General features: G+C 34.2%; 1 protein-coding gene and 1 pseudogene across 1 annotated transcript in view; both read right to left on the bottom strand.

Annotated features, from left to right (window-relative positions):
* Positions 1–2,517: 2,517 nt before the first annotated feature.
* Positions 2,518–15,884, bottom strand: part of LOC114746477 (reticulon-like protein B22) — a 40,682-nt gene continuing 27,315 nt past the window's right edge. The window contains exon 4 of the mRNA XM_028934693.1: positions 2,518–2,902. Coding sequence (XP_028790526.1) covers positions 2,787–2,902 — 116 coding nt within the window. The 3' untranslated portion in view covers positions 2,518–2,786. The remainder of the gene's footprint in view (positions 2,903–15,884) is intronic.
* LOC114746471 (reticulon-like protein B22) lies at positions 3,209–4,848 on the bottom strand (annotated as a pseudogene).

The raw sequence follows: 15,884 nt of genomic DNA, 5'->3' as shown, positions 1-15,884 counted from the left end.
GAACAAGGATCTGGCACCAAAACTAGCCGAATTGATAGCAGTAGAACCACCTTTTGTGATTAGCCACTTATTCTCTGATATTAATGCCAATGATTTTGGTCGTCGAAGTTATCTACATTCAGTGACAATGGTCAACAAAGGAAGACAACTAAAGTTGGTTAAGATTTTTACGGCCTTCACATCTTTGGATTTCTCATCCAACCATTTTAAAGGGCCAATACCAGAAGAGCTAATTAATTTCAAAGCACTTCATGCCTTTAATTAGTCACAAAATGCTTTTTCAGGCCATATCCCTTCATCTATAGGGAATCTGAAGTATCTTGAGTCCTTAGACTTGTCTGTGAACTCTTTTAGAGGGGACATACCAACAGAGCTTGCAAGTTTGTATTTCCTTGAATTTTTGAACCTCTCTCACAACCATTTGACTGGGAAAATCCCAAAAGGGACTCAAATTCAATCATTTGAAGCATATTGTTTCAAAGGCAATGAAGCCTTATGTGGACCTCCACTGACATAGAGTTGCAGTTTGGGTGAAATTCCAGGTTTGCAAACACCATCTTCAAAAACAACTAAATCAAATGATGGGAACTCCATTGATTGGAATTTTTTGAGTGCTGAATTGGGGTTTACTTTTGGCCTTGGCATCATTATCCTTCCTCTCATATTTTGCCAACAATGGAGATTGCAATACTTCAAATACGCAGACTGCATACTTTGGAAGATCATCCCTCAACTTGATTTTATATATGAACGTCATGAAGGGAAAACTTACAGAAGCTTAAGATGGAAACCATATTAATTTTTGTCAAATAAAGAAGAAAAAGCTTGCAATTCCTTTTCTCCCCCATCCCCCCAAAAGAAAGAAAGAAAAAAGAAAAAAATTAGGAAGATATGAATAAAATCAATAGGAAGTGAATCATGGTTTTCTTTCTATCAAGTATTTCTATTTAGTCTTATTGTCTTAATAGAGTACAACTGTTAGACATAGAATAAGAGTGCAAAGGAAACTAAAGAGTTGATAGAGTAGTTCTTACTTTTCCTATTATTAAAATAAAGAGTTGATAGAGTAGTTCTTATTTTTCCTATTATTGTTCAAGGTTAATTTGAATTTACTTTTCTCCAAAAGTTAACTTTAATATAATGATGTTGCCATTTCAAAAAAAGAGCAAATTTAACTTAGAAATGAAAGATGATAAATTTTTTGAAATTGTAACAAATTTAGAGTTCCTATTTTTTTTATGAAGTTATTTACATCAAGCATATTATTTTACCCTTAAATGAACAACCCTATAATCATCAATACATCAATATGAGTGAAAATATAAAATTTTATAAGAGTTATCATGAGTAATGAGATTTTTTTTTTTTGGGACCCCATGCGATTTTTTCCTCCTATCTTTCAATTTTCTTTCCACCACGTGGAAGTGCCATCAGTCATTCAGGCATTATTTCAATTGAAACAAACTAGGACAGTTTGTTGGAGAGAGCTAGGGAATCCAACAATGGCGCCGAAGGCTTTTGAGCATTCTAGGGAAAGACTACGACAAGGAAAGGCACTACTAATATAGAATCAAAATTAAAAAGTAACAAAAAAATGTTCTAATTTTTTATTTAATTGACACAACTCTACTTCAAAGACAAAAAAAAAACAGAGAGAGAGAGAGAGTATCTTTTTCTGCTGATAATTAAGATTCAGGGGGTGCTCAATGGTTATAAATTATACGCAGGCCGCTTAAATTTTATTATGCTTGGCCTCTTTGTAATTTCACGATCCTGTTGTTATTTTTGCTTGCTTGACCTGTCTCCCTGTGGTACTGTGCAGTTTTGCTTGAATAAAATACACACTTTCATCCCAAAAAAAAGAAAAGAAAAGAAAAGAAAAGAAAAAGAAAGATGAGGGTCTTCTGGGACACCAAAAGCAACATCCATCCCTTTGTTATCACCTTTTCCTTTTATCATTAAATTACAAGGAATCCACCCTACGTAAAATTGAGGTTGGGGAAAAGTGTTCATGTGTAGTTTCCAAACAAGATAAAGTACTTAAAATTAATGTAAACAGTACAATAATATGATTACTCTTGAATTCGAAATAACTCGAGTATGTTTAATTCCATATATTCTAGGGAAAATTACTTAGAAATTTCGAGAAAGAAATTTAATTACAAAAAAAATTCAATAATAAGTAATCAACTTGAATCTATTGTCATTCTTTTCTTTAGAACTTGTCATTACTTACTCTTCATTTATTAATGAATTTTAAAGTAGCCAAATTCCTTTCTCACGAAACCCGAATGCAAAGCCATCATGTGCATTTGTTACATTGGACCTCATTTCCGCAAACATGATGCTCTGTAATTAACAATCCAGGCTTTTTCTAATGGAACACAATTTAATTAAAATCCCCAGTGATTCAATTTTAGCAGCCGTGTAACCACCAAGTTGTGTCACAATCAAGTGCCTCGTTCTGCACTGAGCTTAAAACCGACCTGAGGAGGGCATAGATGTGGGCATTGTGGCTGAGAAGAGAACCGAGCATACTATTAACTAGAATAACAAATGTTTACAATTAACTCATCTGTTTCTATTTCCATGTCAAAAGGATTGCCGTTGATGTCAAGCGGCCTGCTCGGGCTTTTTCAACAGTTTACTTAACAGCATAACCATCCCCTCTGATCCTTATAATTTACAAAATAAATCATTCACAATAGGTTATTTGATTGGTGATTAGCTAACTTTCAATGTACACACAAAATCTTGCACCACAAGTCAAGTGCAAACCTAATATGCTACATTGTGTCTTGCTCTTTCCCGTTGTCATTTCTGTTTCCCAAGAACCAGGCCACACATGAGCTAAGTGAATGAGAGCACTCCATAAACATATAAAGACAAAACAAGCATAATCCTGCACCAATAAAGGACATAAATCTCAGCTAAACCATAAATTCAAATCTGCAATTTGTGCGGAAAAGATTTCCCATCGGTAGAAAGAATAAAATGAGCCAACAATATAGAACTAGAACAAAAATCTTCCTCCCTCAAAGGTTCCAAGCATTTTTCTGACACTCCATTTTAAGGATTTGGAATCCAAAATTAACAGTATATCAATGTGTTATAGCTCTAGTTAATTGGCTCTTTTGACATATAATTATTCATAATTGGCTCTATTTTTCATCTCCGCGTCAAAAAAGATACAGCCCACAATTTGCAGCTATACAACAGCATTGCAAAGGCTGAAGCCGAACAGAGAAAAATCTAGAACTCAAAATCATTACATTATTTCAGGATAAGTAAAAAGAAAAAAATTAATTACCCTGGTAGCTCAAAAGAAGGAACAAGAAAAGTGGATATTAAGGTGATATACCAGCATAGGCAGCTGCTGCACCCAAAGCCAATCTTCCTAAAGCGGAGAATACATAAAGGCAAAAAATCACCTGAAATGAGATGTACATAAATCATTAGCTCTTTTACATGCCTCTTCATCAAAAGCAAAATCAAATGTATGACAAATACTATGGGATTATAACTGTCAAAAATGAACCAGTGCTTTCTGGAATCTAAGCACACAAATAGTCCAATACTTTGAGAGAATGGCACGGTGAATGAATTCTTATTCAATGATCAAACAACCTTAAATGTTAGCAGAGGATGTTAACAGATTGTGAATGACTGCAAAACATATTAAAATGCAGTCAAGATAAGCAAAAGATGCATAAATTGCAAAACTAATGACATTCCATCAGATGCAATGGTGAGTTGCCTCCCAATCTTCTCAAAGGCACGTCCATAACCATAGAATAACTTGAGCCAGTAGTGGCTCATTTTCGTTTGCTCCAATAGCTTTAAATTCAACACCCATAGTTTCACGCCTTAGCAAAACTTGAATTCAAATAGCTCATGCTCATGTGTTTCTCTTATATAAACATTAAATAAAGACTTATGATACGTAAAACAACAAAGAAAAACCACAATTTCTGGAGATTGCATTGATGTTTTTTACTACCTGAAAATAGATTTAAGTTGCATAAGCTAAAAAATACCTTCAGAAACAGTCTCTTGTCATGCCCTGTCGCTGCAACTCTTAATACAGACTCGGCTGCACCTATGGTATTAACGAACCACGCAACAATGCTATTAGCAGTGTCCTGAGTTATTTGCCATTCAAGAGGATCGACTGGGACCCTAAAACAGTTTTTCAGAAGGGGACAGGTTGTATTAGATAAGTTGAAAATATGAAGGCCATTTGCAAATGAAGAACACACATCTTCCTTGTGCATCTAAGCGTGAATCTGATGAAAAAGAAGACTAAAGACACACGCACAACATAGACAGTACTACCAAAACACTTCTTATGAAATCATATCAGATGTCCAAGACGCCAACCAAGGCGATCATTCAAAATTTCAAAATTTCAAAAATCAAAAGGACCAAATAATTTTGTTCTACCTGATTATGCTAGCAATTAGTATTGAGAAATAGGAAATGATGTCATCCATGTTCAAGGCAACTAAGAGCTAAGACTAAATTGTGTCCAAAGTATCGCTATATACAGAAAAGCAGATTGAACAAGAAAAGAAAAGGGACCAAAAAAAACCTAATTGGATGGTTTAATTTGACAAGTTAAGCGACAACGAGATAGATGAAGGAAAAAGAAGGAAACTTGGGTGATTACGATATGTTCATTTGACGGAAGAGAAGGCCGAGAATGGCGAGGGAGCAGAGAAGAACGATGAAGACATCGGATACCAAGGAAACGAGGCGAGAATTCCAGTAGGCACAGTGCTAGCATACGAGGGTGCCGCATAACAGCAGCATCATCGGCTTCCCCACTTCGTCCCCTCTGCTCTCCATAATTCTCGCGACTAGAAAACTGATCTCCCCGTACCAACGAACGAATCATATGCTTTTTTGGCATTGTACGCAGTGATTAGTTTTTTTTTTTTTTTTTGGGAACATACGAAGTGATTGGTTTAGCTTTTCAAAAGTTATTTTATAATATTGAAAAAATTGCAAACAAAGACCTCCTAATATATAAAATAGTTATTAGGGATCCTAAATTTGAAAAATTACTTCAAAAGACCTGATCTCAAATTGCAAATATGAAATGATGGTAGAATGTCCAAAATGGTTTTTTTCCTCTTTCTTCCACTCCAAATCTTCTTCCCAACCTTTCCTCCTCCTTTTCCTCTCTCTCTTTGTTCTCTCTTTCCTCTCCAAATTTCCTTCTCTTTCCTCACTCCTTCTCAAAGTATATGGAACTCATAAGGTTCTTCGGTAGTCCTCTCTTTATTGTTATCTCCCGTCACTTTCTTCTTATCTTGCTTAGCTGCTCTTTCGTCAACAATGAAGCCTCTTCTAACATTCTCTCTGTTGCTGTGGAAGGAGAAGAGAGTCGGGGAGTTTGAGGGAGAGTGATAGTCATTTACAATGCTTGTAATGTTTGCTTGCAATGTGTGCGATAATTGCTTGGTGCTGAGACAACGCCCAGCAAATCTGGATTTTTATTCTTCATTTCTATTTTGATTTTCAGTTTGTGTTCATAATTGAAAATAAAAAGTTTGATAAGTTGTTGAAAATAACAAGTTGACAAGTTCTGATAAAATAACTGAATTTCCACATTGATTCATGAAATGACAAGTTCACAATAGAAAATGACAAGTTCGCATAAAATTTTCGTACATTTTCATACTTTTTTGCTGGAATTATAATTTGCACATTTCTGACAGTAACAATTTCTGATAAATATGAAATGACAAGTTCATAATAAAAAATGACAAGTTAAGTATGGTAAATGACAAGTTCTCATAATATTTTCATACATTTTCATGGTTTTTTTTGTTGGAATTATAATTTGCACATTTCTGACAGCACCCACTTTTGATAAACACGAAATGACAAGTTCATAATGGAAAATGACAAGTTAAATATGGCAAATAACAAGTTCTCATAACATTTTCATACATTTTTATATTTTTTTTTCTACTGGGATTACAATTTACACATTGCTGATAGCAACCACTTTTGATAAACAGTAAATAACAAGTCCACAATAGTGAATGACAAGTTAAGTATGTAAAATGACAAGTTCCCATAACGTTACCATACAATTGTAAATTTCTCTGTTAAAACAACAATGTGCAAATTTCTGGCAGCAAACACTTCTGATAAACAGTAAATTACAAGTCCATAATAACGAATGACAAGTTAAGTATGTAAAATGACAAGTTCCCATCACGTTTTCATATAATTGTAAATTTTTCTGCTGAAATAACAATGTGTAAATTTCTGACAGCAACCTCTCCTAATTAACATATTTCATCATCAACTTCACCTCTCATTTCCTTCTAATGTATAAAACTATAGTACTAAAACTCTCATAAGCCCCTCGAGAAGCATGCTCATATCAACACCAGCGGCAAATGCACTACGAAAATCATATTCACTTACAAGTGCATCCTCAACCATGAAATTCCAAATGTAAATTGTCATATCATATGAATAAGAAACAATCAAATTCTACATATAAGGTGAGAACTTTATTCGTTTAGCACTGTATTTAGGGCTCGTTTGTTCCTTACATCCCACATCTTGATCGATTTATCCACCGAAATATAATTATCATACTTGATTTCCACAATTTAGAGCTTGTTTGTAATTATTAGAAGTGGGTGCTATCAAAAATATGCAAATTGTAATTTCAATAAAAAAAAGTATGAAAATGTATGAAAACGTTATGAGAACTTGTCATTTGCCATACTTTACTTATCATTTTTCATTGTGAACTTGTCATTTCGTGTTTATCAGAAGTGATTGCTGTTAGAAATGTACAAACTGTAATTTTAGCAAAAAAGTATGAAAAAGTATGAAAATCTTATGGAAACTTGTCATTTTCTATTGTGAACTTGTCATTTCATAAATCAATGTGGAAATTCAGTCATTTTAACAGAAAAAGTATGAAAACCTAATGGGAACTTGTCATTGTAACACAGAAACTCAAAATTCTATAAATTGCTTATTAGAAGTTGTCATTCGTCTTACTAAACTTGTTATTTGCCTTACTGAACTTGTCATGAATTGTGTATCAGAACTTGTCATCTACTAAAGAAATCTGAAAATGCTGTTATTTTAACACAGAAACTCGAATTTCTATGTATTGCTTATCAAAAGTTGTTATTTGCCTTGCTAAACTTGTTATTCGCATTACTGAATTTGTCGTGCAATGGGTATCAGAACTTGTCAACTTGTTATTTTCAACAACTTATCAAACCTGTTATTTTCAATTATGAACACAAGCTGTAAATTAAAATAGAAATGAAGAATAAAAATCCAGATTTGTTGGGCGTTGTCTCAGCACCAAGCAATCATCGCACACATTGCAAGCAAACATTACAAGCATTGCAAATGATTATCACTCTCCCTCAAACTCCCCGACTCTCCTCTCCTTCCACAGCAACAGAGAGAATGATGGAAGAGGCTTCATTGTCGACGAAAGAGCTGCTAAGCAAGATAAGAAGAAAGTGACGGGGGATGACAATGAAGAGAGGACTACCGAAGAATATTGTGAGTTCCATATACTTTGAGAAGGAGTGAGGAGAGGGAAGAAAATTTGGAGACGAAAGAGAAAACAAAGAGAGAGGGGAAAAGGAGGAGGAAAGGTTAGGAAGAAGATTTGGAGAGGAAGAAAGAGAAAAAAAACAGAAGGACATTTTGGATATTCCACTATCATTTCATATTTGCAATTTGGAACTGGGTTTTTGAAACTATTTTCCAAATTCAGGGTCTCTAACAGTTATTTTATATATTGAAGGGTCTTTATTTACAATTTTTCCTATAATATTTGCATTAAGTATAATATATGTCAAAAGAATTTCATCTTAATTTATATAAAAATATTTTTTAAGTACCCCTAGATATTCCAAATACCCATATAATTGGGAAAAAAAACTTTTTCTTATAGTTATATTATATTTAATAAATTATTATTAAAAAACTATTTCTTCTAAAGGATTCGATCATGATTCCAAACAAACCCTATATATGTGATACGATATTACTTATTTGGTTCTAAATAAATATTAATTTAATGTATTTTTTGTGCATAAAAATGTGTTACATATGGCTTATAATAAGAACCATAATAGTATATACACTTTTTAAGAAAATAACAATTAACAATATAATAATTTTTTGCCAACAAATTAACACCATAATATATAATATTTTTTTCAGTTCTTCATATAAGACCTATTTAACTAATTTGATTTGATTAAAAAAATTAGATAAGTTACCTAATTATAAAAAATATAATATATTTTTCTTAAAATACCATAATCATCTTTCTTAATATATCATTTTCATCTCCTACTTAATTTTGATTGAGGGAATATCAATATGAGCAATTTAAAACAATTAATAAATATGAAAAATGGGTTTTATATTTAGAACTAAAATCAGCTCAATAATTAGTAATGTTTGGAAAATTGGATTAGACCGGCCGGTTCAAGTAGGAAGCCGGCCATCAGTCCAGTCCTATTTAGTGGATAAACGAGGAGAAAACTGACTTGGTACAGATCGGAATGAACCGGTATAAACCGGTTACAACTCGTGTAACCCACCGAGTTTAAGAGTTATCCGACTTGTCTTTTGAAAAAAGACAGATGCCAAAAAATCACAGAACGATGAGGGAGGCCAGAGAAGAAAGGGGGGTAAGAGAATACCAACATAAATTGCACTGAAACTTAAATCTCTTTCAGAGATCTAGATCTCAAGAGTAGCCAAAAAATCTTCAGGGCAAGTAAGAAATTGAAAAGAAAATGTGGAAGAAAACCTGGGACTTAGATGATTTCATGTGAAGAGACTTGGGAGATGCCAGAGATGATGGAGGGAGAAGAAGAAAGGTCGAAAGGGAGGCGATGGTGGAGATTAATCAGAGACGGTGCCCTTTGGGATGATGGTGACGCTCACTTGTTGATCTGTCGACGTTGTCTCAGTATCAAGGCATGAGAAAATTAGAGATGATTGAAATCAAAATGGTGAAAAAGAAAAAAAAAACCTAGAAGGTACTCAATTAGCCAGAAAAACGAAAAAAAAGACGGAAGAGTGAAACTAGAATAAAGATGAGTACGTTGGTTAACCTTCCCATCAAATCAAATAAAATAAAAACACACACAAATGGAGATTGCACATCAGAGAATGCAAACCATTAAAGAAACGCCTCTGTAGCCTCGTGTTTTTTTGGGAGTTGGTTCATATCTCTTCAATGAAACATGATTCTTCTGTCCCATAACAGTCCCTCAATATACATACGAGCATATTTTAAATTTAATTAAAAGTTTTTGATTATTTATATTTAAATATTAATATTTTTAATTGATTATATTATTTTATTAATGATCGGTCTGACCCCGGTTTGACCCACTAACCCTTGAATCACTGTTTTGACAGGTTTAATGACGAGTCCAGTTTTTAATACCTTGATAATTAGGTTTTATATTAACGACTGAAAGAATATATCAATGATAAAATAATATATTTATACTAAAAATTTAATGATATAATTTATAAATAAGATAAAAATATCTTTTTCACTTGCGTTATAATAACATGTTTGGAACCACTTATCTCAAGTGTTTATAACCATAAATCGAAATAGAACTCTCATTATATTAATGTATTATGTAAATTTTAACTGACGTACCACTATTCCATAAAATTTATAGATGGCATGAGTGGACCTTTTCTTTGCGCGGGGACCCCGCGTCATACGACACTTAGCGGGTGCTTTCCCGGTTTTCCGTGGAAGAGTAATTGTATCTTGGGAGCGTTTGAATAAAACCAAATTATAGTTTAAAAAATAGTTTCTGAAGAATAAATTTTAAGGAGAATAGATTTTGTGAAGAATAATTTTTGTAAAAAAGTGATTCTGAGAGGTGAGAGTATTTAGATAGTTGTTATCAGAAGTACTTTTTGTATATACAAATTACTAAAAAATACATAAGTTAATATGATAATTACATAAAAAAATAGATTTTATAATATATTTTAATTTAAAGAAATAAAATTGTTAATAATATATTTTTTATCAACATAATTAATAATACATAAGATAATATAATTAATAAATAATTAATATGTATATATATTTATAAGATATAACATTAAATATGTTTATAAAAAAATATATTTATAAAAAAAACAATAAAACACATATCATATAAGTTCTCACACTCTCTCTTTTTCTATCAAAAACAGAAAATTTTTGCTTCTGTCAAAATTATGATTTTTAGACCAAAACTATGATTTTTATTTTTTTAATGGTGTTTAGGTAATTTTTTACCAAATTATAGTGTGGGTCACCGAACCATGATTTGGGTCATCATTGAAGTGAATAATTCATGTCGTCGGCAAAGAAAAAAATACATAGACTCATATCTACCCCGCATCAGTATTTCTCCGAGAGGTTTTTTTTTTGGGGGAAATTTCTCGTTAAAAAGTGTATAATTATTAATTTCTCTCTCACCCTCCCTCATTTTATTCTCTCTCATTCTCTCATATTCGAAAGCCTCTCATTCATCCTCCCATCGACAGGCAGAGCATCGCAGCCTCCACCGTGAGCTCCGTCGCGTCGTCGTTGTCGAGTCTGTCGCGTCTTCGCCGTGAACGCCGTCTGCTGCTGGGTCATCTTAGTGCTTTCTCAACTCCTTTGCTCTTCTGTTGTGCGATCTACCAGCGGCGTCAAGAAAGCAGAGCGTAGCAGCGTCTCCGCCGTGACGTCCGTCCCATTTTTGCCGTCGCGTCCGATGCGTCTTCGCCGTGAGCTCCGTCTGCTGGTGGGTCATCTGTTTCTTGGTCCTTTGTCTACTCCTTTGCTCTTCCCTTGTCAGATCTAGCATCGCCGTTGACAATTCTTGGTCCTTTGTCTACTCCTTTGCTCTTCCCTTGTCAGATCTAGCATCTCCGTTGACAATTCTTGGTCCTTTGTCTACTCCTTTGCTCTTCCCTTGTCAGATCTAGCATCGCCGTTGACAAGTGGTGGTCGCCGCCGTCTGCCTGTGCATTTGAGCGGTGGTTGCATATCTTGGCTGAGCATTGTTGGTCACTGTCCGATCTACCCATCTGAGACTTCACTGCTGTCGATCTGGTCGAGGTGTGCCTCACACTCTGCGGACGGTTTGCTATTTCTGTTGGAGTGCCTGAATTGTAGAGGCGATCTGATTCTTGGTGCTGTTTCCTACTATATATATCTGTTATAGGAGGAGTTGGTGTTCTTCATATGTGTGTTTGGCTGGTTTATTGAATTTTACTGCTGCTCTGTTCTTCGTGTTATTGATGCAGGGAGTGTTGGTCGAGTAGTTTGCATTGCTAGTTGTGTGTTTGGCTGGTTTTTGGGTCGAGTATGTTTTGATTTATGAGACTGACATTCTTGTGCTTCGATTTAGCTTGTCACCTCTCTGCATAAATTTGGATTCAAGTTGTCTGTACTATTTTATGTTGGTCGATAAATAGAAGTGAGGAAACTGAACATCTAAAAAGCAAACTTGCCCCTTACGATAATTACAAGCATTCTGGTTTTGAAATAATTTAAATTCATTATATTATGTAAATTTATTTATTTTTATCATGTTTCATTATTTATTAAAACTCATACTTATTTTGGTAATTTTACAAACTAAATTTATTTTTATTCAATCATAATTCAAACAATTTTTTACTCAGTGTGACTTTTACAAACTAATTTTTATAAAATCTAATCCAAACACAATTCATATCACCTAATTTAACTTTTACCCTATCTAACTTTTTCAAAAGTCAAATTCACAACAAGTTACATTTCTAATTACTAATCCAAACAGGCACTATATGTTGTCTTTTGCACCTTCCCTTCGTTTTTGGTTTAGAAATAAAAATAAGGGTTAAATTTTTTTTTTAGGCATCAAAATAAGGGTTAAGTCTTTAGTCCTTGCATATTTTTATTTCTATTCTTTATACTATTCGAATTATTGGTCGATGTGCTTTTATAAGGATTTAACTTCCATCTTCCCGTGGATATAACACAGTCTGATTTTTGAAAGAAGAACCAGAGAAGGAACCGCGTTCAACATTCTGCTCTTCAGCTGTGAAAGTTTAGTTTCTCAGATAATCTTTTGTGCAGATATTTCAGGTCAATTGATTAAGGCATGGCGTTGGAAATGGTTGGGGGAGCTATTTTGGGAGTTGTGTTTGATCAATTTCAAAGGGAGATATGGAGAACGAAGGACACCGTTGTGATGTTCAAACCTAAATTGGAGGAACTTCAAGAAACACTGGATATGGTATCTTCTGTGATCGGGGAGAGTGAAGAATTAAACAGACGATTGAATAGGCCAAGTCATGGAAGAGAAACTATTGTGTTGAAGAGATTGCTAGAAGATGGGACGAGGCTTGTTTCCAAGTGCTCTAAAATACCAAGCTGGAACCTTCGCAAACGGGCTTGGTACGGGAAGAAGCTAATGGAGCTGCATAACAAAATATTGATGTTCAATAGCCTTTGCGTGCAAGCTCTCCTGGCAAGGGATCAAAGAGAGACCTTGCTGCTTGTGCAAGACATAGGACAGAGGCTGAGCATGTTGCTCAACCAACAAGGGTCTTCATCAGATCTCTTAGCCGATTCTTCCTATAAGGTGATTATAATTTTATATTGGGTTATGGCCGAAAACAAAAACAAAAACAAAAACCATAGAGAGTGAGGACTTTTAGATTGAGCTTAGTTTTTTCTAGTCAGATTAAACAATAGTATATCAAAATGTCAAATGAATCACCTCGTTTTGAGTTAAAAAGACAACAAAGAAAAGATTTGTGTTTGGTAGCTCTGTTTTGTTAAATTTTGTTTGGTAGGAAAGGTCAGTTCCAACCTATCCGAATCCCGATCATATTGGAATTGACAGGGCCCGTCCTTAAGCATATCGGTGTATATGGTATTTGCAAGCTATATCAGATATTTCGTAACTGGCGCATTTGCATTTGCTTACATGTGCAGCAAAAGATTGTGATGAGGGTGCGTATGGACAGCCATGAAGGCAGAGCAAAGGCACTGAGAGTCGCGGCCAGAGCCAATGGTAAGTGAATAGGAACTTAATGCTTTTGTAGTGAAGTGAGTTAACTATATAATACTATCTTTGGTTATTAATATAAGATCTGGTCTTTAATGTTAAGTTATTTAATTGTAACAAATATGAGTTGAATTCCTTAAAATATCTTCTTCTTTTTTTTTTAATAACAAGGAGAATCCTTAGCTAAGTCCTATCATGCCTATGATCAGCACAAGCAGAATCCTGATCTAGTAGTTTACATAGCTCATCCTGAGGCAACATAATTATATGGAAGCCTTGATATGCTCCCAAAGCTACTTTGGCGAGGTAGTCCGCTGGTCCATTAAGAACCCTTAAAGTATCCTTTTAATTATGATTATATTTGGATGGAAACCTCATAAATATTTGTAATTAATAGGGATACTTTAGATAATGAATTATAAATTTAAGAGACAAAGTAGATTGAGATTTTATATTTAGAATCAAAGATAATTTCCAACTAGTTTCTCTACTATTAAGGGCTGGAGATAGTAATGAATAACAAACTTAAGTGATGAAGATGCAAATGGGATATGGTGCAGGTGTGAGCTCTGTGAAAATAGCAGAAGATGATCAGGAAAAAGTGGTGGTAATTGGGCGTGGAGTGGATGCTGTTTATATAGAAAAACGTTTGACAAGAGCGGTTGGTCGAGCTGATATTCTCAGTATACATATTGTCAAGCTACAGCAGCCTTCTGGTAAAAAAAAAAAAAAAAATCTACAGCAGCCTAATGCAATTTCAGACATCTAATGACGTTCTGTTTCTTGTTTTACACTGTTTCTTCCTCTTTCTTTTTCTCATGTCAATTTTCAAACTTTCTTTTTCTAATTCAGGAGAAGTTTGCCATTACAAAGGCAGATATGATGACAGATAGAAACAGAGCAGTTGTCAAGTTTCTGTATTGTGTTAAGCTTGGGCTGACGTATCACTTCTGTAGTAGTTGAACAATAAATTGCTTTGATTAGGGTTGTTCATCTTGTGTAGCTATATTATGGAGTAATTTCACCCATCAGTCCTAAAAAACAGTGCAAAAATAACAACTTCTTAACATTGGCATATGTTGTTGGACCATATTGTTCGTAGGTGCAAGAAAGATTGAAATTTTATTTGGCATGAAGTATAGACGTGGAAATACACGTTTTCAAATTTTGTTTTCTTGCACAATATTTTATTTTGTCACACTTTATAGCCACATAAACATGATTGGATTCAAAACTCATGAAAACTACACTTAACTTCTAACTGTCTCACTTTATTTTGCCACCAGGTGCTAGTACTCCTACAAGTGCTTTGTTCAGTAAGGGTACCTATGAGAATCATAGTCCCAGTGATAACTGGAGGGGAGCCTACTTGTGTTCTGAAGAACCGGGGCATACAAAACGCATTTGTCGTAAATTTAAGAATAAACAACAACGAAATAACTCTGTTCATGTGGCTACACAAGCTAGTGACACTGAGTATGCCCAGTTAAAATTTGCTACGCTGTCTGTGAGTACTGCACCTACAACAGGTAATAATGTAACTGCCCTTGCTTTTTCTTCTTCAAAGTAGATCATAGATTCCGAGATTACTGATTATGTGACAGGTAACCGTCATCTCTTCTCCTCTTATAATGCTTTTGCTAATCCGTCAAGTGTTTCTATCGCTAATGGTTTCTAGTTTCAAGTTCTCGGTTCTAGCACTGTTAATTCCACACTTTTTATCCGTTTGTCATCTGTGCTAAATGTTTTTAAACTGGTTTTTAATCTCCTATCTCTCAGTAAATTCACCCGTCAATTAAACTGTTGGGTCTCACTTTTTCCTTCTCATTGCTTGATACAGGATATTTTGACGAGACAGATTATTAGTAGAGGTTATAAATCTGGCAGGCACTATATACTGGATGATCGGATGTCTCATGCGGTGGCTTTTACTAGCAGTCATACTCCCTTTGAAGTTTATTATTGATTGGGTCATTTGTCTTTATCTTCTCTTAAAAGAGTTTATCCTAAATTTTAGCATCTGTCGTGTTCAGATTGTGAGTCATGTCAGTTTGTCAAGCATCATCGTCTTCCCTTAATGTCTCATGTTAATAAACAGGTTTTATCTCATTTTGAGTTAGTCCATTCTGATGTTTGGGGTTCTTGTCTTATAGAGTCCAAAACAAGTTTTAAATACTTTGTTATATTTATTGATGATTATTCCCGGACAATTTGGTTATATCTAATGAAACATCGTTCTGAATTATTTTTTCATTTCTATGCCTGTTGTGCTGAGATTAAAACTCAGTTTAATGTTTCTATTTGCACTTTACGAAGTGATAATGCTAGAGAATATCTCTTTATTTCGTTCCAATCTTGTATGCTTCAGAATGGTATACTTTATCAGTCTTCTTGTGTTGATATACCAGTCTAAAATGGTATTGCAGAAAGAAAAAATCGTCACCTACTTGAAGTAACACGTGCATTTTTATTAATCGAATGCCTTCCTCTGTTCTTAATGGTAATTCTTTTTTTTCTATCTCTTTTCTTCTAAGCCTTTGTTTCCTATTGATCTTAAGATATTTGAGTGTCTGTTTTGTGTGAGATGTACGTTCATTTATTTCAAAGTTAGATCTCAAGTCTTTTAAATGTGTCTTTTTTGGATATTCGTGGGTTCAAAAAGGTTATCGTTATTTCTCACCTACTCTCAATCATTATTTAGTATTTGCAGATGTCACTTTTTAAGAGTTTACACCATATTTCTCGTGTTTTTTCCCACCTGCTCCACTTGCGGAGGAGGATGACATTCTGTTATACTCT

This window comes from Neltuma alba, unplaced genomic scaffold (assembly GCF_004799145.2).
Source record: "Neltuma alba isolate B1F8T4 unplaced genomic scaffold, ASM479914v2 tig00005020_pilon, whole genome shotgun sequence".
Lineage (NCBI taxonomy): Eukaryota > Viridiplantae > Streptophyta > Magnoliopsida > Fabales > Fabaceae > Neltuma > Neltuma alba.
This window is presented reverse-complemented; position numbering and strand designations above follow the sequence as displayed.